This window comes from Chelonia mydas, chromosome 28, assembly GCF_015237465.2.
Source record: "Chelonia mydas isolate rCheMyd1 chromosome 28, rCheMyd1.pri.v2, whole genome shotgun sequence".
NCBI lineage: Eukaryota > Metazoa > Chordata > Testudines > Cheloniidae > Chelonia > Chelonia mydas.
In genome coordinates this window covers 5,636,122-5,658,587 of record NC_051268.2, presented here as the reverse complement: position 1 = coordinate 5,658,587, position 22,466 = coordinate 5,636,122, and the positions used below count along the sequence as shown (strand labels likewise).

The 22,466-nt window shown below is 49.7% G+C and overlaps 5 protein-coding genes across 22 annotated transcripts in view; 2 read left to right on the top strand and 3 right to left on the bottom strand.

Annotated features, from left to right (window-relative positions):
- Nucleotides 1–22,466, bottom strand: part of LOC102943236 (zinc finger protein 883) — a 2,438,435-nt gene that overhangs the window by 209,299 nt on the left and 2,206,670 nt on the right. The window lies entirely within an intron of this gene.
- The window catches only part of LOC119564595 (zinc finger protein 883), a 1,467,279-nt gene that overhangs the window by 120,343 nt on the left and 1,324,470 nt on the right, over nucleotides 1–22,466 (top strand). The gene's annotated exons all lie outside the window — the stretch shown is intronic.
- LOC122463947 (zinc finger protein 501-like) overlaps nucleotides 1–22,466 on the top strand; it is a 200,335-nt gene that overhangs the window by 120,058 nt on the left and 57,811 nt on the right. The window lies entirely within an intron of this gene.
- The window catches only part of LOC102945014 (zinc finger protein 883-like), a 705,100-nt gene that overhangs the window by 648,223 nt on the left and 34,411 nt on the right, over nucleotides 1–22,466 (bottom strand). The gene's annotated exons all lie outside the window — the stretch shown is intronic.
- Nucleotides 1,835–22,223, bottom strand: LOC119564588 (zinc finger protein 883-like). Of its 7 annotated transcripts, XR_006287734.1 has the most exons (11): nucleotides 21,625–21,822; nucleotides 21,396–21,482; nucleotides 19,697–19,918; nucleotides 19,051–19,073; nucleotides 17,624–17,739; nucleotides 17,290–17,322; nucleotides 12,953–13,041; nucleotides 12,094–12,220; nucleotides 4,143–5,253; nucleotides 2,994–3,890; nucleotides 1,835–2,601 (listed from the first exon to the last, which is right to left on the bottom strand). XR_006287734.1 is itself a non-coding variant. In XM_043537343.1 (10 exons), exons 1-10 carry the CDS (start codon nucleotides 22,176–22,178, stop codon nucleotides 3,713–3,715), a joined length of 2,067 nt encoding a protein of 688 aa, XP_043393278.1. In that variant the 5' UTR covers nucleotides 22,179–22,223; the 3' UTR covers nucleotides 1,835–3,712. The 7 variants fall into 7 exon arrangements, 6 of the variants coding, with proteins under 6 accessions (XP_043393278.1, XP_043393281.1, XP_043393276.1 ...); XM_043537343.1 differs by lacking the exon at nucleotides 21,625–21,822 and adding an exon at nucleotides 22,098–22,223 and having other exon boundaries at nucleotides 1,835–3,890; XM_043537346.1 differs by lacking the exon at nucleotides 21,625–21,822 and adding an exon at nucleotides 22,198–22,214 and having other exon boundaries at nucleotides 1,835–3,890.

The following is a 22,466-nucleotide window of genomic DNA, read 5'->3' as shown; positions in this document are numbered from 1 at the left end:
TTATTTCTTTACATTCTACCTCATCATTGATAGACAATGCTACTCCACCACCTTTACCTTTATTTCTGTCTTTCCTAAACAGCACATACCCTTCAATACCCGTAGTCCAGTCATGACTGCTATTCCACCATGTTTCTGTTATCCCTAGAAAATCTGGTTTCACTTCCTGCACCAGTAGCTCTAGTTCCTCCATTTTGTTACCTAGGCTCCTTGCATTGGTGTATAAACATCTTCATTTTTGCTGTTTGGCCTCACTCACGTTCTGTACCCTATTCGGCACGGTCATTCTACAGCCACTATGACTTATTAGATTGGTATTCACTCTGCCCTTCCTCTTATGTCCTACCCACAGCTGTATCCTTTCTTACTTCGTTTTCTTCCCTCTCAATGCTAAAATCCGGCGTGGAGATTACCTGGACATCTCCCAACCATCTCCCCCAAATTCCTAGTTTAAAGCTCTCTTAATCAGGTGTGCCAGCCTCTATTTCCTTCCCTACTCAGATGAAGTCCATCCCGAGAGAACTGTCTTCTGTCCATGAAGGCCTCCCAGTGGCCATACATCCCAAAGCCCTCCTTATAGCACCACTGCCTAAGCCATCTCTTGATAGTCATAATCTTGTCACGCCTTTGTTGCCCTTCTCTAGGAACAGGCAGAATCCCACTACAGATCACCTGAGACTCGATTTCCTTAAGCGTCTTCCCCAGCCTAGCATAGTCTCCCTTAATACTTTCCAGCGAGAATCTAGCCGTATCATTTGTTCCCACATGAAGGATAATTAGGGGATTCTTTCCTGCTCCCTTTAGGATCCTTTTCAACCTCAGGTCTACATCCCGTATCTTAGCACCTGGAAGACAGCACACCCTTCTATTCTTTGGATCAGCTCTGGTTCCAGGCCTGTCTATTCTTCTCAGTAAAGAGTCCTTTTGTTTTTAATAAAATTTACCTTTTTTAAGAACAGGATTGCATTTTTGGTGTCATAAGTGGTTTGTGCATGATGTTTGATTAGCTCTTCCCCGGAAGGGGCGGTGGTGGTGAAAGGGCTTGAGGGTACCCCACAGGGAGGAATTCCCAGGTGCTCCTTCCTGGGTCCAAGGGTGGTGGTGGTTCTTTTTGTTTGGTTGGTTTTTTTGTTTTTTTTGGGGGGGTGGGTTTGCATTTGGGTGTTGGTAGCATTTACCAAGCCAAAGTCAGAGAAAAGCTGTAACCTTGGGAGTTTAATACAAGCCTGGAGTGGCCCGTATTCATTTTTAGAATCCTCACGGGCCCCCACTTCCTGCACTCAGAGTGGGGATTCATCCTTGACATGAGCAATGTAGTTACACAGCCCTAACCCCCTGTGTAGATGTGCTACATCAGCAGGAGAGCTTCTCCTGACAACATAGCCACCGCCGCTTGCGGGGGCTGGACGAATGAAGTCCGACGGGAGAGATCTCTCCCATTGGCTTAGAGCATCTGTACTAGCCGTGCTACACCAGTGCAGCTACATTGGGGCAGCTGCGCCAACATCAGCTTTATTGTGTAGCCGGAGCATCAGACACAATACCATAGAATCAGGACTTAACATGCGTGTATACGGAAGTCTGAAATCCAAGGCTGACACATTCGTTGCCTCATTGGTTACCATCGTTTCTACAGACCGAAAGTCCTTGTTACCTACTCAGGCACCCAGTTTGGGATCTACAGGGAAGGAATGTCCTATGAAGCACTCTCTCTTTGGATCCAAATGGTGAAGGAGGATTGTTCTCAGTCTAACCTTGGTATCCTTTGGAATTGTAATCAGTGACACTGAACTAGGAAGTGGAGTTGTACAAACAATTTTCCTTGAATCATTGGTCACCAGTGCTTCCTTTACTGGGGTGGAAACAAAGAACTGAGTGTGTACACTTTCAACCCAATTCTTTCCAAATCCTTGGCCTTGGGGAGGGTAAATTTACACTTCTCTGAAATAGAATCCTTTACAAAACCACTCAAAATCTCAGTAGTGTTCATGAGGAATGGCTTCCCAAACCATACCCAGCTTTTCTTTAATTTGGTGGCACAGTTCCAGGCAAGGGATTGGATACAGGCTGGATCAGAATCTCTGTTAGTTACCAGAGCTGGAGTTTCTATTCAAAAATAGCTATTTTTCTAAAGCTATTAGATTTCCCACACTGCTTTCATTTTATAAACATTTTTAGCACCTATAAAGGATAAATTCAACAAAAACCCCACTTCTATTTCCTCAACATCTGCATCATGAAGAGGACCATTCCCTATGCCACAGAATTAACTAGGAGACATCTTCTGTAGGGCCTGGGTTACACATACTTTGGGAACCAAATACAAGGGCATTTTGCCTAGTTCAAAATCACTTAGCATGGAATTTTCTCCCCAGATCATCTGAGACAATATTGCCTTAAACAATTGAACGACACTGTGATCATATGCACTTCCTTCTGTTAGTTGGGGTTCTGCTGTTGTTCACCGTTTCCGAGCGGAGATTTTAAATCACCATTTTTTCTTTGTTAGCATGTCCAGTAAATTGGAGCGTTCTCTCCTGTTGACAGAACTGCACTTGAACTGTCTCCATGTCATCATGGAGGGATGGGGAAAAAGCAAGGCTGAAGTGAGAAATGATGACGTTAGCAAATGGTCATTTGTCTTAAATTCTCCAATAAATCTGAGTTATAGCCTATCAAACTCAACTAATATCCAATTGGGTGACCAAACAGCCTTCAGGAAAGATAGAAACCCACATCACAGAGAGATAGAATACATGACAATGAAAGTGTCAAGTGAAATTCCAGAGCAGGTTACATCTGATTATTCAGAATCAGGACTAGAGATTCTCCCATCACATTCTCCTCTGATCCATTCAAACATACCTCACTCAGCACTGTCTCAATAGTCAGTTATGTTATTTACAAAATTTTTAGTATCCTAGCATCCCCCATAATGGGGGGGGGGGGGGAACAGCCACCTTGCCAGAAGAAGTTTTACCAATAGATGGTACCTGGGATTTAAACTCCAAATGATCACAGTGTGTTTGGGATCCATCTGAATTCCCCTTCCAGGTCTTTGATACTTTCATCTCCAGTCATAGTGACTCTGATATAGGATTAAAGAAGTCAAAGCATCATCTCCAAGCACAGACAACTGAGAACACTTCATCACATGACACTTTGAGAAGTCGAGGGATAGAATGTGATGAAGATACAGTCTGCATGGCTCAGACAAAAGGTAACCGTTCTGCAGTGATGGGGAAGGAGGGAATCTCTGAGTCACTCCATCTCCTTGCAGTGTCACAGAGGCTGAAATGACACTTCTTTTCCTGCCCCTGCTCCTCTTCATTTAAATATAATCTGAAAAGTTCCCAATATAACTGTTCTTCAGCAGAACCCAGAGCAATGTGAGAACAACTGGCAATGTTACAATTTGTATCATTGGTGACTCTAACAATAACTGGAATAGGAGGAATGGTATAAATGTGATGCTTCCTGGTTCCCTGGTAGGAAGGGCCCACTCGAATTACTCATGGAACAACTGAGTTGATAGAAAGAACCAATGTGTCAACCTCAAAACAGGGCGAACTGCAAAAGGCAAAAATGGACCACTCATCTGGACAAGCTGAGGGATAATGGTGCTGCAAACAGTTCAAAGAGCTTAAAAGTTACTTTTTGGGAATCAGGAAAAATATTAAAAAAAAGAAAGTACGGACAGCCCTAGAGGTTTTTACGGTGTTGATCCCCCCTTGCAGATTCTCTGATGGCTAACATGGGCTGAGTGCCAAGAGAAGGTATTCCCACACTCACGGCATTCATGGGGCCTCTCCCCGGTGTGGATTCTCTGATGTTTAGAAAGGGCTGAGGTGTTAGTGAAGCATTTCCCACACTCACGGCATTCAAAGGGCCTCTCCCCTGTGTGGATTCTCTGATGTTCAGAAAGGGCTGAGCTCTTAGTGAAGCATTTCCCACACTCATGGCATTTATAGGGCCTCTCCCCTGTGTGGATTCTTTGATGGGTAATAAGGTTTGAGGTGCGATTGAAGGTTTTCCCACACTCACGGCATTCATAGGGTCTCTCCCCAGTGTGGATTCTCTGATGTTCAGAAAGGGCTGAGCTGCTAGTGAAGGTTTTCCCACACTCACGGCATTCATAGGGCCTCTCCCCAGTGTGGATTCTCTGATGTTTAGAAAGTGCTGATCTGCTAGTGAAGGTTTTCCCACACTCACAACATTTATAGGGCCTCTCTCCTGTGTGGATTCTCTGATGGGTAATAAGGTTTGAGGTGCGATTGAAGGTTTTCCCACACTCACTGCATTCATAGGGCTTCTCCCCTGTGTGGATTCTCTGATGTTCAGAAAGGGCTGAGCTCTTAGTGAAGCTTTTCCCACACTCACGGCATTCATAGGGCCTCTCCCCTGTGTGGATTCTCTGATGATTAATAAGGTGTGAGCTGTGATTGAAGGTTTTTGCACACTCACGGCATTCATAGGGCCTCTCCCCTGTGTGGATTCTCTGATGTTCAGAAAGGGCTGAGCTCTTAGTGAAGCTTTTCCCACACTCACTACATTCATAGGGCCTCTCCCCTGTGTGGACTCTCTGATGTTCAGAAAGGGCTGAGCTCTTAGTGAAGCTTTTCCCACACTCACGGCATTCATAGGGCCTCTCCCCTGTGTGGACTCTCTGATGTTCAGAAAGGGCTGAGGTGTTAGTGAAGCGTTTCCCACACTCACGGCATTCATAGGGCCTCTCCCCTGTGTGGATTCTCTGATGTTCAGAAAGGGCAGAGCTCTTAGTGAAGCATTTTCCACAGTCACGGCATTTAAAGGGCCTCTCCCCTGTGTGGATTCTCTTATGGGTAATAAGGTTTGAGCTGCAATTGAAGATATTCCCACACTCACTGCATTCACATGGTTTCTCACCTGTGTGGATTCTCTGGTGCTTTATAAGGGCTGAACAGTCACATAAGTTTTCCCCGCACTCAGTACATGTATTTTTTCTCTTTCTCCTGAGGATTTCCTGCTGTGTTGTGGTTTCCTTCAGGTCCTTCTGAGTTCCCCGACAGGAAATACATTTATCCACTTTCTCTCCTGGTTGGTTTCCCTGCTCTTTTTCTGGTCTGTGCACATTCTCACAGGATTTTCCCTGCTCATGACTCCTGGACTCATTCCTTTCCGATCTTTGCGATAATGCTCTGTGTTTATCCACTTGCTCAACATCTTCCTGCTGAGAATTCTGCTCTTCTTTCTCACACACCATTGCATCACCAGCTGTGATAGAGACAGAAACCTCAAACAGGGATGGAAAGGGGAAGGCCAAACCAAAACAAGTGCTTGAGAGAGGTCAAATAAAAATCAGAATCTGAACTCCCCCAAACTCTTCCTGCAAATGTAGTAGTAGGATTTTATGTTTGTATTTTATATAATTTAGAATGAAGGATAAAGAATAAGAATGTAGCATGTATTAAATGTATTGGTGTATGATCTGATCAAATCCTGCCAGCCACCCTTTTTGAATAACAGAAAGGAATGGCCTAATGGGCCAACGGGTAGAGATCCATCAGCCAGAATCTGTGTCTGGACTGATTTCAAGGCAGTAACCGACCTTTGCGGGTCACCAATTTGTTGTAGGTTTAGCATTTTAAAATAAGTAAATGAATGCCATGATTGTTTTCTTTTGCATTGGAATTTGATGTTCCTGTTCAAAATATTGTATGTAAATTAATTCTGTTTTGTGTGTGAATGAGAAATGTGTGTGTTAAGAGATAAGTGTGAAGGTCATCGCTGAACCAGATGTACGAGGGAGGAATGAGAGACAGACGCAAGGGCGCCGGGAGGCTGCAACATGCCTCTATTGAAATGTCAGAGGAGGGCAGATTGATGACTCAAAAGATGAGACAGGCACCTATCATTGAGGACAAGACAGCTGTGAACAAAACGAGCATGGGGTAGCTCCCTGAGGGACTTGATGAAAGAACAAGATAAAGGATTAGAACAACAATTTAAGAAAATAAACACTCGTCAAACAATAATTGATTACAGCATGACGGTGCAAAACTCATTGGTCCTAATGAAGGAAAATCACTATATAAACAGGGGGCCTTGACATGAAACTTTGGCTTCACCCTGCCAAGACTTCCCCAGAGCACCGTGTGACGACCGACGTAACCCAGCTTCTCCTACCCTTGTTATACCTAACTGGCCAGTAGGTTGATCTGGACTCTGGACTGGTAACTATAACATCGACTGGCGGGACAATGTGTGCGTGTGCGGTGTGTGATTGAATGCGTATGCTAAATGTTGTATCTTCAATAAACGCGGCATATTGCCTTTTCCCCTGAAAATGATCCTGTGCGCTTCTTATAAGCATAACAGGGTAACGCCTACAAGGTAGCTAGCTAGCACGTCTTGGAGGGACTGTTCAAATTAAGTGGTTCATCAAGAAACACTGGGTTGACAATGGTCCATGGGAGAAGCCCATCTACACTGAGTGGACTATCATGTAAATGTGCTGTCTGAAATCTAGATAATGGCTTCCTGCAAAGACTGGGGGAAAGTGGGCACGAACATGTGACTTGCCCATGTGACCCCAAACTCCATCTTGTTGTTCTAATTTTCCACAATAAGAACAATGGGATGCCCTCCACATGGCAAAAGCTATAAAAGGCTCTGGAAACACCTCCATTTTGTCTTCAGTCCTGCTTCTTACCTCTGGAGGAACTTTGCTATAGACTGAAGCTCTGAACAAAGGACTGAATGACCCATCCAAGCTGTGGATGTGTTCCAGAGACTTGACTTAAGCCAGCAGTTGATTCCATCACTGCTATAAGCCTGAACCAAGAACTTTGCCATTACAGTATGTAATTGATTCCCTTAGCCAATTTTAACTCTCACCTTTCTTTCTTTTTATGAATAAACCTTTAGATTTTAGATACTAAAGGATTGGCACTAGCGTGAGTTTTGAGTAAGATCTAAGTTGTATATTGACCTGGGCATGGCTAGTCCTTTGGGATCATAAGAACCTATTATTTAATGACACTGGTTGTATTAAATACTCATATCTGAATCCAGTGTTTTTGGTGGTGTTATAAGAACTGGAATGCCTGCGAAAACTGCCTTTATGTTTTCTTGTTAGCCAGTGTGGTGAAACAGGAGTTTACTTTTGTGGCTGGTTTGGTCTATTTTATAAAAGAATAACCACCAGTTTTGTTTTGTGTTTGCCCTATTTCTCAGCAGTTTGTCCTGAATTTGGCATCCTCAGTTCTGACCCACTAAGGCACGGTGACAGGGTGCCAAGGGAGGGGGCTGTGTCATGGATTTACAAGAAGTTAGATGACCCAACCTTCATACAGTCTCCCTTGGGACCGCCCTCTTTAGGGGTATGTCTACCGTGCATCAGGAAGTCAGCTGCCTTCCAGGCTGGGTCTCACACTAGTGCATTAAAAAATGGATGTGGAGACATTGCTTTGATGTTAGGGCCTCCACCGTTATTTGTAGGGAGTCAGCATGGACTCTGGCTGGGAGGCAACCTCCAGATGCAGTGCAGACACACCCTTAATGGGCGACATGCTAGCTTTAGCTTTTTCAAAGGGCTAACCCCTGTTCCCCTTCGAACCACAGAGTTAAAAGGAACCACAAAGGTCATCTAGTCTAACCCCTGCCAAGGTGCAGGATTTGCTGAGTCTAAACCACCAGATGGTTCCAGCCTCCTTTTGAAAACTTCCAGTGAATAACCTTCCACCACCTCCCTAGGCGTCTGTTCCATTGTCCTACTGTTCTTCCAGTTAGGAAGTTTTTTCTGAGATCTGATCTAAATCTGCTGTCCTGTAGTTTGAACCCACTGCCTCTTGTCCTGCCCTCCATGGCAAGAGAGATGAACTGTTCTCCATTCTTTGTATGGCAGCCCGTAGCGAGGAAGACCAGCAGGGACCACAACCTGCTCCTTGGGCTACAGAGCCAGGAAAGCCACGTCCACCCCTCCGGAAGCTGAGGGGCGGGACAGGAAGCAGAACTACAAAAGGGGGGACTTGTAGCTCAGTTGGGCTGGAGCTGCTGAGGAAGACAGACGCTTATCACCCACTGCCAGAGTGGGACACCGAGGAGCTGCTTGGACTGCCGCCAGAGGAATGGCCAGACCAACCAGGGTCACCGGCCACTTGAGGTGCCGACAAGCTGATGGGGCTGCCACAGACCATTGATCCCAGGGAAATGCAGGCCAGAGGTACCAAAACCCTGGGGATTGTAGGAAGTAGCCCAGGGAAACGAGACCATCGTCTGATTGAGTGTTGGCCTCACACTAAGTCAGTGTGTTGCGGGTGGATCCCCGCTGATCCAGTGGCAGACTACACTGCCACTGTTAGGTCCCTGGGCTAGGACCCAGTGGAGTCAGGTGGGCCAGGGTCTCCCTGCCTCCTGCCACCCAGCCAGTTGGGTGGTAGCCTCCCCATCTTCAGCCAGGAGGCCTGTGTTGGTCTACCATCCACCGAGCTAGGATGGCAGGCTGTTTGGTGCTTGCCCCTGCCTGAGCCCTAGCCTGTTTGCTGCTCACCTTGGGCAAAGCCCCTAATTGTTTGCTGTCCCAAACTGACTGAGGGCCTGGGCTTGGAGACTTTGCAGCTCTGCCCTGATTGCAGGCCAGAGCATGGACTGTTGGTCCCCAGTCCTGCCTGAGGGCCGGGCACCACAGACTCTCTATTGCTCAACCTGGATCAAGTGGCCTGAGCTTTGAAGACTGATAATCCCCCCTTAACTGATTGCAGTGCTAAGAGCATGACCGTGAGGTGGCATGGCCTCCCTCAGGGATAGACCGGGAGGGATGGCCACGCACGCTTACACAGCCTTTCGAGTATTTGAAAATGACTATCACCCCCCCAACCCCTTCAACTCTTTTTTTCCAAACTAAACACACCCAGTTACATCAGCCTTTGCTCACTGGCTTGTGTTCCATCCCTTTGATCATCTTTGTCACTTGCCTCTGGATTCTTTCCAGTTTCTCTACATCCTATCTAGTCACTCGTGACCAAAACTGGACACAGGAGTCCCCCTGAGGCCAAATCAGTGCTGAGTAGAGCATTACCGTCACCATCTGTGATTTGCATGCTATGCTTCTGTTAATGCATTTGCTTTTTTTGTTTTGTTTTTTTTTGCATTATCATCACACTGTTGACTTCGTGTGGAGGTTGTGATCCACCACAACTCTCAGATCCTTCTCAGCAGTGCTGCTGCCATGCCAGTTATCCCCCAACCTGTATTTGTGCATTGAGTTTTACTTCCCTAAGAGTAGCACCTTACCCTTGTCTTTGTTGAATTTCATTTTGTGGTCTATAGCCCAGTTTGCAAATTTATCAAGATGCTCTATCCTCCAAAGTGTTGATAACCCCCCCTAGCTTTGTGTCATCTGCAAATTTGATCAGTATCCTCTCTACTCCTACATCCAGGTCATTAATGAAGATGTTAAATAACAGTGGACCCAAAAGAGATCCCTGTGACACCCCACTTGAGATATCCCTCCAATCTGACATCATTCCATTCATAGTTACTCTCTGTTTGCGGTTGTGTAACCAATTATACAGTCACTTAATGGTAGTTCCATTGAACCCGCATTTCTCCAGCTTACTCATGGGATTGTGTCAAAGCGTTTTTGAAGTCCAGGTCTACTTTAGCCACCAAACCAGTTACCCTATCAAAGAAGATGATTAAGCTGGTTTGTCACGCTATGTTCTTAGTAAATCCATGCTGGCTGCTCTCGATTGCCCTTCGTCCTCCAGGTATTCACAAACCGAATATTTTATTCATTGCTCTAGTAGCTTCCCTGGTCTTGAGGTCAGGCTGAGTAGTCTACAGTTCCCCAGCTTCGCCTTTTCCCCCTTTGTAAAGACAGGCACTATGTTAACCCTTCTCCAATCTTCTGGAACCTGTCTTGTCATCTGAGTTTGCAAATTTTGCCAGCCACTCTGAGATTTCATCAGCTAATTCTGGGGTGAACAGCAAGAAAGGAGATGGCGGGAGAGCTAGCTTGGAGGATTAAGAGCTCTGTTCTAGACATTTGAGATGTTGAGCTTGAGTTGATGGCTAGCTATCCACAAGGAGCCATCAGAGGGAGGCTGAGATTTCAGTTTGGACAGAAGGAGACAGGTCTGGAGTATAGCGATAGATCTGTGATTGATCAGAATAGGGACAGGAGCTGAATTTGTGTTTGTGGGTGAGATTTCCCAGAGATAAAGTGCAGAGGAAGAGGAAGTGACCAAGGACTGAGCCCTGTAGAACCCCCACAGAAAACCAGAGTGTGTGTGGGGGGGTGAGGACAATCTTCTTAAATACACGCTGAAGAGTGATTACAGAGGTAGGAGAAGAGCAGGAAAAAGACAAGATGTCAAGAAGACGACCATGGTCAGTGGTATTAAAGGCGGCTGACAGGTCAAGAAGAATAAGGATGGAGTGCTGGTTCTGAGCTTTGCTTAGGGAGAGCGCATTAGAGACTTTGGCAAAAGCATTCTCAGCGGAGGGCCCCAAATATCTGCCTCCCTGAAACCTTCCCTTCCCACTGCCACCAGACCCTTCCTGCTCCTTGGAGCAACCACTCCCCATACCCTTCCCACTATCCTCAGTCTTTTCCACTTCCAAGTAGCCCAGATCTCCTACCCAATCCTCCCCCTCCAACAGCACCACTGCTGGGACCTCCACCCCCTTTTCTCCATTCCCAGTCTCCCACTCCCCCGACCCACCACACTACCTGTTCCCAGGAGATTCTGCCTCTGATTCCTCACCTCCTCTTCCTTCCATAGTACCCATCCCTCCCTGATTCCCTCTAGTCTAATCTTCCACATACCTATCCCCTTCCTCCCACTACACTCAGCCTTCCCTAGCTTGTGGCACCAAACAAGCACTAGTTCCCCCATCATCTTCTCCCTTCCCACTGCTCCCTGCTCTCCTCTCCCCTCCTCCACAAGAACTCCTGAATAGTAACCTCACACTGCTCTCAGTCATTGGTTGGTGGGGTGAAGAGGACATGCTGTGGCCACTGCCTCTGAGCTACACCAATTCATCTGAGTCAGAGCCGTACCACTGTTAATTCTCAGACTATGTGTATTGTGCATTTTGCTTGCATTCTGCAGGAGTTCCTCTTCGACGTTTCCCCCCGGGATTCCAAAATTTCAGGGCTGAGAGCAATATTTTAAAGTGTTTTAAAATCCACTTGCAGACTCTGGCCTCTTCTGAGCTGCAAAGTTTTGTCAGCATAGCTCTGTTTGTTAGGGATGCAAAAAAACACATCCTTCATTGATAGAATTATGCCGGCAAAATCTCTCATGCAGAAACAGAGTGCCAAAAAAGTCTATTAAAAAAAATGAGGAAATCAAAAGCCCCCAAACTATATAAATATGGAGTACAGGTTGCCCAGTTCTGCTGCATGCCTTTCCATTAGGTGTCTGGTGGTTAAACTTAAACCTCTGGAAACCAGAAAAGGAAGAGTTAATATACACACCAACCCTAAAATGTAACCTTAACTCTGCCCCTAGCCCTGCAGCTGGCACTAGCCACTGGGAGTGGCTCAGTATGGCTGGTGCAAAGGTTAACAAACTAACAAAGGAAGTGGAGGCTTCTCCATTTCTTGAAGTCTTCAAGTCAGAGTGGATGCCTTTCTGGGGGAGGATTTAGTCCAACACAGCATATTCCGTTCAGTACAGCAGTAACTCGATGAAATTTTATGACCTGTGTTATATAGGCGGTCAGACTAGATGTCCTAATAGCCCTTTCTGACCATCAAATCTATGATTCTACAATAGATATGAAGGACTAAGAACATGCCCTTGTTTGTGTTGTGTTCACAGGAGGGAATCCCAGCATTTATCCGCATGCCCCCCAGCTGTGTGCACTGGGTCAGCTGTAGTCGTAACTGGATGGTGGAGGGAGTAGTTTGAGTACCTTGGCAGAGCTGTGACCATGATATGAAGGGAGGCACATGTGAACCCTGAGGGACCTAGTCTGCCCCATTTCAATGTACTTAATGGGCTGTTGCTGAGATAGGGCAGAGTAGAGGTGGCATTGTGGGGGTGGTGTGAACCTTAACTCTGCATTTCCCCTTCTAATAACCAAGGGGACAGGAATCCTTACCCAGCGAGGTCACATTCTCGTAGTTCTCCTGCATGACGTCTCTGCAGAGGGCTCTTTGACGGGGGTCCAGCAGAGCCCACTCTTCCCTGGTGAAATACACCGCCACCTCCTCGAAGGTCACCGGCCCCTGAAAGAGGAAGAGTCCAACCCTCAGTACCAGCTGCCCCAGACACAGCCCCACTATTCATGGAGGGAGAGGAGCCAATCAAATGGAAGCTCTGGGAGGCTCACAGTCAACAGAGTCCCACCCCCACCCTGCTCAGAGCAGCCAGGAGGCAAAACAGGAGGGGAGATAGAGATCCCCTAGTCCCCCCCAGCAGACAGAGGGGGAAGGTCATCTTCTCATTCATCACACACCTACAAGCCAGAGGCTGATACATGGGATGGGGCCCCCAGTAGGCTCCAGGGTTGGCTCCGCAATAGGAATCCCAACACGCTTCCCATTGCCAGCAGCTGAAAGGAAGTGGGGGTTTATCTACTCTACACCCCACTGGTGAGTAATCCTCCCCCCCCCGGCTTCATATCTCATAGCAGCCTCTGGCGGGTAGGTTTATGTTCTTCCACTGGGAATCTGATCCATTTTCCCAGCACTGTCCAGTGTTCCCCCGCCAACCCCATTCTATAAATAGGGTAATTTCCTCCCCCAAACACCTACGTCTGTTCCCAGAATCCAGGCTGTGGGTTCAACAATTCCCAGCAAGTTTGTCACATGCCTTGTCCCCCTCCCTTTCTCCACCCTGGGTATTTCCTGCCCCCATCCCACCTCCAGACTAAACTCCTCTAAAGATCCCAGGCCCTCAGTATTTCCTGCCCCCTCCCTCCAGCAGGAACCCACTAGCAACCCCGCAATAATCCCTACCTGGACTGGCTCCACGACAGCCAGTCCCCTTCCCCGTCCCGTGAGAGGCTGGGACAATCTGGAGCCAAAGGTGCGTATTACTCTGCCACCTGTCAGGGTGAGAAGGGGGACAGGGAAGATTTCAGAAGGGCCTCTAGTTCCTGTCACATCGTGATTTGCCCCGGCCCTTTCCCTGCACAAGATGTTTCTGACTCGCATGCTGGGAAAACATTCCATCACTTTATCACGGCCCAGACCCAACCCCTCCCACCAGCACTAAATCCACTGCCCTAGTTTTAAAACCCTGAGAGCAACTCCCCCAGTGGTGGGGACCAGGCAGGGACAGGACAAAGTCTGCCCAGTGCTGGTGCAGGAAATGAAAGGAATTTTGCTGGGGATATTCAGCTGGAAGGCATTGTCAATAGACACAAAGAGTGGACCAGTAAGTGGGGCTCACTTCTATTTTATGCATGACATTCCTCACGCTTCAGGGTTTCAGCCACCACTGCCAGGGGTCTGGAAGGCACTTTCCCCCGCAATGTATTTTGAGAGGGTTTTTTTTAAATCTCCTTCCTCTGAAGATTCAGGAACAGCCAGAGAAGAAGACAAGTCAGGTTCTCAGTGCCCTGGGGGGGTTTCAGCTTCCTCTGCAGCGTGGGGTGTGGGTCACTCACTAGGATTACCGGGAACCATCTCACTTAACCATTTCCCTGCCACTGCAGGGGTCCGGGGCACTGGTGCATCTCAGTCCCTCCTGTTCTCTGCCTGGGGCATATAACAGTCTAGTCTCCCGTGGGCTACAAGACTTTGGTCTCACTCCAGCTGTTGTGTTTAGTGGGGGGGGGGCTGGGTGGTGTTGGCAGCCAGTGCTAGACAGGAGGTCAAACCGGATGATCCAATGGTCCCTTCTGGCCTTAGACTTTGACTGGATGTGGGCAGGTTTGGGAGCTTGTGACCTTCCCACCCCCCACTTATTTCTCCTTCATTTTCCCTCTTGTCTTTCCCCCTGTCCCCTCCCTCTGCCCGGGAGACTTAGTGACCAACGATCTCCTGCAATTGCGGATAGCACTGCATGCCAGTTTGGATCCAAACTTTCTGCCTCCTCCCCGTCTCTACTAACCACCCAAGGGGTTCAGTCTCACTGGGTGTCATACAGGCAACGAAAGGGTTATTGTGCACAGCTGCAAACTGCCTAATTTCCCAGCTGAAATAAGTAAGCGAGTACCACTTATTGCAAGTTGGAGGGGAGGGATAGCTCAGTGGTTTGAGCATTGGCCTGCTAAACCCAGGGTTGTGAGTTCAATCCTTGAGGGGGCCATTTGGGATCTGGGGCAAAAATTGGGGATTAGTCCTGCTTTGAGCAGGGGGCTGGACTAGATGACCTCCTGAGGTCCCTTCCAACCCTGATATTCTATGAACAATTTTTTTCTGACCCCTGAACATTTACTAAAAAAGTAAGACTAAAACATGCATCCATGCCGAGTCTCTGTATAACGTGTATATTTCAAGAGGCTGACAGAGAATACTTGACCATAATGAACAAGGGAGTGCAGGAGTGGGGGAGTGAGATTTTCTTTGCTTTGGATCATAATGAAACGCTCAACATCTCACAGCCTCCTGCCTGCCTTTCCTGAGCCCCCGGGGGTCACAAACCACCAGCCGAGAAACACAAGCCTAGATCTTTATTTTGTATCGTCATTGACTACGACTGGAGAGAGAGGGCTACATTGTACCCAGACAAAGCATGAATGAGCCAAGTGCTATGGCATATATGGACCGACCCTGGGAACTGTTAATTCCAATAACACCCACGTTTTGAACTCTCTTCCTTACTTCACTGTGAAAAGAATATGAAAGTTCAGAAGATCTTACAATAGCAACAAGTTGATGAAAATTACGTTAAATTATTTTCAGCCATGAATGTGATGCACAGGTGCAAGAAGACCAAATGCAGAAAATTAAATTAGTCCAAACAAAAGGGGGCTAATGATATCATTCCAGGAGAGTACTAGGAACATGCTTGGAGAACAAGAAAACGTAGGAACAAAGTTACCTATGCCAAATTTGGCCTTAGGGACATGGATTTAAAAATGGGGGAGAGGGAAGAAAGAAAATCATCTATCAACTTGGCAAGTTTGTCTCTCATCACAACTCCTCCAAGGTTCCTCAACCCAAGTCAGAAGAAGCAAACTGATGAGCCACGATTCTTAATTTTCATTTTTTAAATTCTGATATATCCTGTTCCTTTCTCACAAAGGCTGTAAGGGCTTGTCAGTTAAAATATAGTCTAAAGAGACCCATTGCTCCAGTGAGTAGTGACTTTCTTAAAGTCTCTAAATGCTTGTAAGTTAAATTATTTTCTAAAAGGACCCCTCAAAAGAGCAGGATTAGTAATGAAACTTACTCTGTTCCCCGCAGGCCACTGCCTCCGTGCCTTTACTCTCTGGTGCAACGCCTTTCAATAATTCTAGCTCTGCTGAAGATGTTCCCCAGAAATTAATTATCCCAGGGGTGAACAGGAATGTATTGGGGGGAAAATTAAGAGTCTATCTTAAATGTATAAAATCATTCCAGGAAACTTTCAAATACATGTTCAAAAAGAGCTCAGCCTTTGTATTTTGTAAAAAAACTCTCAAGCAGACATTCAAAACCAGGAAAAGTTGTGAAAATCTTAGCCATCTTAGAAACAAAAACAAAAGCTTTAAAATCAGACTATGTAAACTTAATGACTAAACACTTAATATGACCGCAATTAAAAATGCCAAAATGAAATGACTAAAATTAATTTAATTAGTAAACAATGCAATACTTAAAAAAAGTAAAAGCAACAAAAAATTAGAGGACAAAAAAATCTTGCAAAAACTTTAAATGCTTAAGTGACATTGATGAGCTAAAATATTTAAGAGACAAGTCCGCTGAAAATACAGTGGTGCAAGAACAAAGTAACATCTCTTCACATTGTTCCACAGCTTCCAAGGGCTGGAGGCTGCTATCCCCCGTCACTAAAAGCACTGAAGCACTTAGAGGAGAGGAAAGTGATCAGGAACAGTCAGCATGGATTCACCAAGGGCAAGTCATGCCTGACTAATCTAATTGCCTTCTATGACGAGCTAACTGGCTCTGTGGATGAGGGGAAAGCAGTGGACGTGTTGTTCCTTGTCTTTAGCAAAGCTTTTGACACGGTCTCCCACAGTATTCTTGCTAGCAAGTTAAAGAAGTATGAGCTGGATGAATGGACTATAAGGTGGATAGAAAGCTGGCTAGATTGTCGGGCTCAACGGGTAGTGATCAATGGCTCCATGTCCAGTTGGCAGCCGGTGTCAAGTGGAGTGCCCCAGGGGTCGGTCCTGGGGCCGGTTTTGTTCAATATCTTCATAAATGATCTGGAGGATGGTGTGGATTGCACCCTCAGCAAGTTTGCGGACGACACTAAACTGGGAGGAGTGGTAGATACCCTGGAGGGTAGGGATAGGATACAGAGGGCCCTAGACAAATGAGAGGATTGGGCCAAAAGAAATCTGAGGAGGTTCAACAAGGACAAGTGCAGAGTCCTGCACTTAGGACGGAAGAATCCCATGCGCCGCTACAGACTAGGGACCGAATGGCTAGGCAGCAGTTCTGCACAAAAGGACCTAAGGGTGACAGTGGACAAAAAGCTGGATATGAGTCAGCAGTGTGCCCTTGTTGCCAAGAAGGCCAATGGCATTTTGGGATGTATAAGTAGGGGCATTGCCAGCAGATCAAGGGACGTGATCGTTCCCCTCTGTTCAACACTGGTGAGGCCTCATCTGGAGTACTGTGTCCAGTTTTGGGCCCCACACTGCAAGAAGGATGTGGAGAAATTGGAAAGAGTCCAGCGGAGGGCAACAAAAATGATGAGGGGACTGGAACACATGACTTATGAGGAGAGGCTGAGGGAGCTGGGATTGTTTAGTCTGCAGAAGAGAAGAGTGAGGGGGGATTTGATAGCTACTTTCAACTACCTGAAAGGGGGTTTCAGAGAGGATGGATCTAGCCTGTTCTCAGTGGTAGCAGATGACATTACAAGGAGTAATGGTCTCAAGTTGCAGTGGGGGAGGTTTAGGTTGGATATTAGGAAACACTATTTCCCTAGGAGGGTGGTGAAATACTGGAATGGGTTACCTAGGGAGGTGGTGGAATCTCCTTCCCTACAAGTTTTTAAGGTCAGGCTTGAGAAAGCCCTGGCTGGGATGATTTAGTTGGGGATTGGTCCTGCTTTGAGCAGGGGGTTGGACTAGATACCTCCTGAGGGCCCTTCCAACCCTGATATTCTATGATTCTATAAAAGGGTTATTGGTCTGAAATCTGCCCATGACCCGTCAGAGACAGACACGTACCTGTGTCGCTCCCCAGCTCCAGTCGCAGCATCTCTAGGGGAAGGAGAGGAAGAGACAGGAGAGAATTCAGGCCCTCGCTTTCCTGGGGAGGTTCCCATTAGTTATTAATGTAACTGCTGTTAACTATGAGATGGTGACAGAGATCTGAGGCTGATAATGCAGCCACTGGAGACAGAGCCAGCCCCACATGGCTACACCATGGGGAAGGGCGACTCGCGGAGCTGGGGCTGTGAGATGGAGCCTGGGGTCAGTGACATCCCAAGAGTCCCTGACTCCTCCCCAGGGCCAGGGTCGCTCTAACCAGAGGAGACGCCACCCCCAGACTCCCACTCACCTTTGAATCCGCGTAGCATCTGCTGCAGGACGGCACTTGTCAGAGAGAAATCGCTGAGTCTCCTCTCCAGCTCCGCAAACCCCGGCTCCGGCTCCCGAAACGCCCCGTCCTCCCTGCTGGGGAAAGGAGGAGGGGTGAGAAATAGGCCTGATCCCCAGACCCTGAGCCCAACAACCCCCAGACTCCAGGAAACCTGGATCTGAGCTTTGTAGCCCGAGATGGTCATTGTCACGGTGAGTCACCCGCCCTCAACCCTGGGCTCCCCAGAGAGATGGGAAGTGGGGAGACACCAGAGCAAGGAAAGGAGACATTGTTCAGGAGGTTTCTCCGGGACGCTCTGGTTCTGTGGGGTCTGAGCCACCCCCCACGCTGGTTGACTGCAGTAACAAGGGGCACCAGCACTGGGATTATGTGGAAGGGGAGGAGACACAGACCGAAGCCTGGGCAGGTCCTACATGCTGACAGTGGCCACAGACAGAGCTCAGGTCTCCACCAGGGAGTGAACCTGGGCCCTTTAATGCCAACCCCCCCGAGCCCTTCAGTTGAAGCAGTAACCCTGGGGCATCCAGCTCATTTGGCAGAGAGGGTCATATTGCCCTGTCCGTTATGGTCAGTGGGCCAGGGCGTCAGTTTAGGACTCTGTGCCCTGCTCCATTCACAGCAGAACACCCACTGCTCTCCATGGGACACCCACGTGCAAAGGACAAGGTGAGAATCTGCCCTTCATATAGGAAATACAATTTTAATTCTTAGTATTTTGCTAAGCCTTTGTCTGTCACACTCAGTGTCACTCAGGAGGAAAACAGACCCCCTCCTGGACTCCCCTGTAGTGCCCCCCATAGTTCTTCCCCTCCTTTCTCCATTTCCCTCTTGCTTCCTTGTCCTTGTGTTTCTCCTCTGTTCTTCCCTCCCTACAGCAACCACCAATTTCCACCCCACAAAGGCTTCACTCCCTCCCCTTCCCCTTTCCACCTGCTCAGGTGATCAGCCAGGGAACGCTGAATGTTGACATCAAAGTGTCCTCCCTTCACTTGACACCCCGATGACATTAACAGGGGACAGGAGAGTTCACGCTCTCTGAGCTACGGCTTCGGGCAGCCCCAGCAAGGCAACGCTGTCTCGCTTTACGCTGGGGAGATGCGGGGGGCCAGCAATTCACTTTAAAAAATTCAAAAGCTGAGTTTCTGCGCCCTCAGAACACGGGATGTGGCCGGGAGACAGGCCAGGTCGGGCCCATCGGCCCTGTGTCTAGCAGCCCTGCTGGGACCTCCTGAGCGATCAGACCGTGAACGGCTCTTCTCCTCCCTGAGTCAGCCACTGCGGGAGGCAGAATCACATGCTCCACAGGCAGGGGGCAGCTTCCTATTCAGTGCAGTTATCAACCCTAACGGCCCATGACGGGGAGCAAAGTGGAGCCCAGGACTTACCTGCCCCCAGTGCTCCCAGCACCCTAAAGAGGGAGAGAAAGAGGAGGCAGTCAGGGGGCATGTCCCTGGGTGGGGAGGCCTCCTGCTCTGCAGGGGAGTCACCACTGAAGCCTCGGGTACTAGGGGAATTTCAGGTTTACATTCCCAGAGCAGCTGCCACCCCCTACCAGGGACTTTCCCCTATTGCTGGCAGGTCGCCACTGAGGAAACCTTCTCCCCAGGCACTTTACAGGCAGAAGATATTTCTCTGCATTGAGAACCCAATTCCTCCAGTGCTGACAGACCCAGAAGGCCCCTGGCCCCACTGAACCCATTAACCTGGTGTGAGTGGGGCCTTAGGCCTGGCTCAGGACCTCAGCATGGTGGGGGAGGGGATTTCATCCTCCAAGTGAAAATGCAGACAGGCATTTAAAGGAGAGAAGACCTTGGGGCTGCAGCATCCAGGACCCCCAGGACCTATCCCTGGCGCCGCTGCCAGACTCACTTTGTGACCTTGTCCAGGGCTCTGCCCCTCCCTGTGCCTCAGTTTCCCCCTTTGTCCCATAGGGATAATTGACCCGACCCCCCTTTGTAAAGTGCTTTGGGGTCTGGGGCGGAGACGCTCCTACAGGAACGCTGTGTGTGATCATTGCAACGACAGCCTGACCTGCAGGGGTTGGCTCAGCGGCGGCTGCCCCTTCTCTCCTCCCCGCTCCCCGAGCAGGGAAATCTCCCGGGATCCTCGGCAGACGCCCGCATCCCTTCTCTGGACAATGGCTCTCTCCAGCTCTTCCAGCCGGGACAGCAGCCGCTGCTCCTGCTCCGCCAGAAACCCTCGCAGCTCCTGCCACTCCCAGACCATCTTCTCCCTCTCGGCTGCCATCTGGCTCTGCAACAGGGAGAGGGCGGCTCAGTAACAGAGGAACACAGAACATAAGACCGGACATACTGGGTCAGACCAAAGGACCATCTAGCCCAGTGTCCTGTCTTCCGACAGTGACCAATGCCAGCTGCCCCAGAGGAAATGAACAGAACAGGTCATCGTCAAGTGATCCATCCCCTGTCGCCCATTTCCAGCTTCTGGCAAACAGAAGCTAGGGACACCATCCCTGCCCATCCTGGCTAATAGCCACTGATGGACCTGTCCTCCATGAACTCATTTAGCTCTTTTTTGAACCCTGTTATTGTCCTGGCCTTCAACATCCTCTGGCAAGGAGTTCCCCAGGTTGACTGTGCAGTGTGTGAAAAAATACTTCCTTTTGTTTGTTTTAAACCTGCTGCCTATTCATTTCACGGGGTGACCCCTCGTGCATGTGTTATAGGAAGGAGTAAATAACACGTCCTTCTTTACTTTTGCCACACCAGTCATGATTTTATAGACCTCTATCCTATCCCCCGCACATAGTTGTCTCTTTTCCAAGCTGAACAGCCTCAGGCTTTGTCTACCCCAGCACTTCGTCGGCACAACTTGTCATTCAGGGGTGTTAAAAAACACATACTCCAGTGACAAATTTTGACCCACGAAAAGTGCTGGGGTGAACAGCATGTTGCCGGCAGGAGCGCTCTCCCACCGACAGCTGCTGCTCATGTGGGGTGGAAGTTTTTTGTGCGCAGGAGACCATGGATTTATAGAGAGGCAATCGGATGTTTTCTGTCTTATTATCTCTCCCTTTCTTCATGATTCCCAATGGTCTGTTCCCTTTTTTGACCGATGCTGCACCTTGAGTGGATGTTTTTAGAGAAATGTGAACCGTGATGCCAAGATCTCTTTCTTGAGTGGCAACAGCTAATTTAGACCCCGTCATTTTCCGTGCATAATTGATATGACTTTTTCCAATGTGCGTTACTTTGCATTTATCCGCACGGACATTCATCTGCACGGCAACTGGGGAGAATCATAAATGCGCCTCGGGGCGGGTGACAGAGTTATTTACTAGAACACAAGATCTCTTGCGGTGGGGGGTGGGAAGTTCGTTTATCCCAGGAAGAGAGGAGGGATAAGGGCCGGGGTGAGCTGTACATCACCCACAGGAGGGACACTTCCCCCCAAAACCTCATCAACTTGCACTGAGCCAAATCCTCCATCTCTGCAGCCCACATTTCCTCCCCATCCCCCCGGGTGCGGGAAAGGCTCCCCGGTCACTGTGATACGCAGACAGCCCGTGGGCAGGGGCTCTGGGCTCGCACAGACTGCCCCGCTCCTGCCCAGCGGCCTCCTGCACCCTGCGGGCACCGTGCCACCCCCGGGTCGGACCCTGGGCTCCGGTGGGGACGGGTCCCTGGCTGAGGCTGGCCGGGTGGGCCCTGCATTCGCCGTGTCGTTCTTATGCCAGGCAAACCGCAGTGCAGGGGCCCTGGGCACCCACCAGCAGCTCCTGGCTTTGCCGCTGCTCCTCGGCTTTGGCGGCTTCTCTCTCTTTGCCCGGAGGGGCCCGATGCTTCTGTGGCAGCTCCTGGAAGATGGGGGGAGAGGAGAGGAAACTGCTACAAAGGGCTGTCAGATTTCAGGGCCCCGTCCTGCCCTGCAGACTCCTGTACAGAGTCGGGGGGGCGAGGGGGGGCTCAGACTGAGAGGAGACGGGGTGAAACACGGACCAGCTTTTCCCGAGGAAACGCAGGGCCCCCCGGCTGGGTGCAGACCGACCCCCAGCGCCCCACGTCCCCCGGGGGGGGGGCTCCGCTCACATCCCAAGCAGCCAACTTCAGACAGTCCCAGCTCCAACCCCCAATGCTCCCGCAGGGCCAGATCTGAACATGGAGCCCCCCCCCCGCAAACATCCCCCCCAATCGCCAGCTCCGAGCCCCCCCCAACCCCGTAAATCGACTCGCCCCAAACTCCCAGCTCCAAGAATCCCCAGCACCAGCCGCCCCCCCCCCCAGCTCCGGCTCTGACCCCCCCCCTCCAGCTCTGACCCCCCCACCAGCTCCCCCATCCCCTGGCTCCCGGGCCGAGCCTGGGCTCTGGTCCCCTCCCGGGCTCCGTGGCACCGGCCCGGGACACTCGCCCCCCCCCCCCCCGCGGCAGAAGCGCGTCCCCCCCACGCGTGTCCGCGGCCCCCGCCGCCCACCCGGGCCCTGCCCCGCTCCGCGCTGCCCCGCGGGCCGCCGGGCTGGAGCCGCCCCCGCGCTGCGCTCCCGGCCCCGGCCATGGCCCCGCTGCAAACACACAAAGGCTCCCGGGCGGGGGCGGGGGGCGGGAGCAGGAAGGGGCGGCTCCTCCCCGGGCCTGGCCCTGCCCCTGCCCCACCGGCCCCTCGCAGAATCGAGGGAACCCCCCCCCACACACACACAGCCTGGGGGGGCAGGAGACCGGCTGGATCGTCTCAGGAGAAAAGCAAGGGGAAGGGGGCCGGTTTTCCCGGCTGGGAATATGCAGAGATGGCCTCTGAGTTCGGCTTTGGAGACCGGGCACCGTGTAGAAGCCCCTTCCTAGAAAG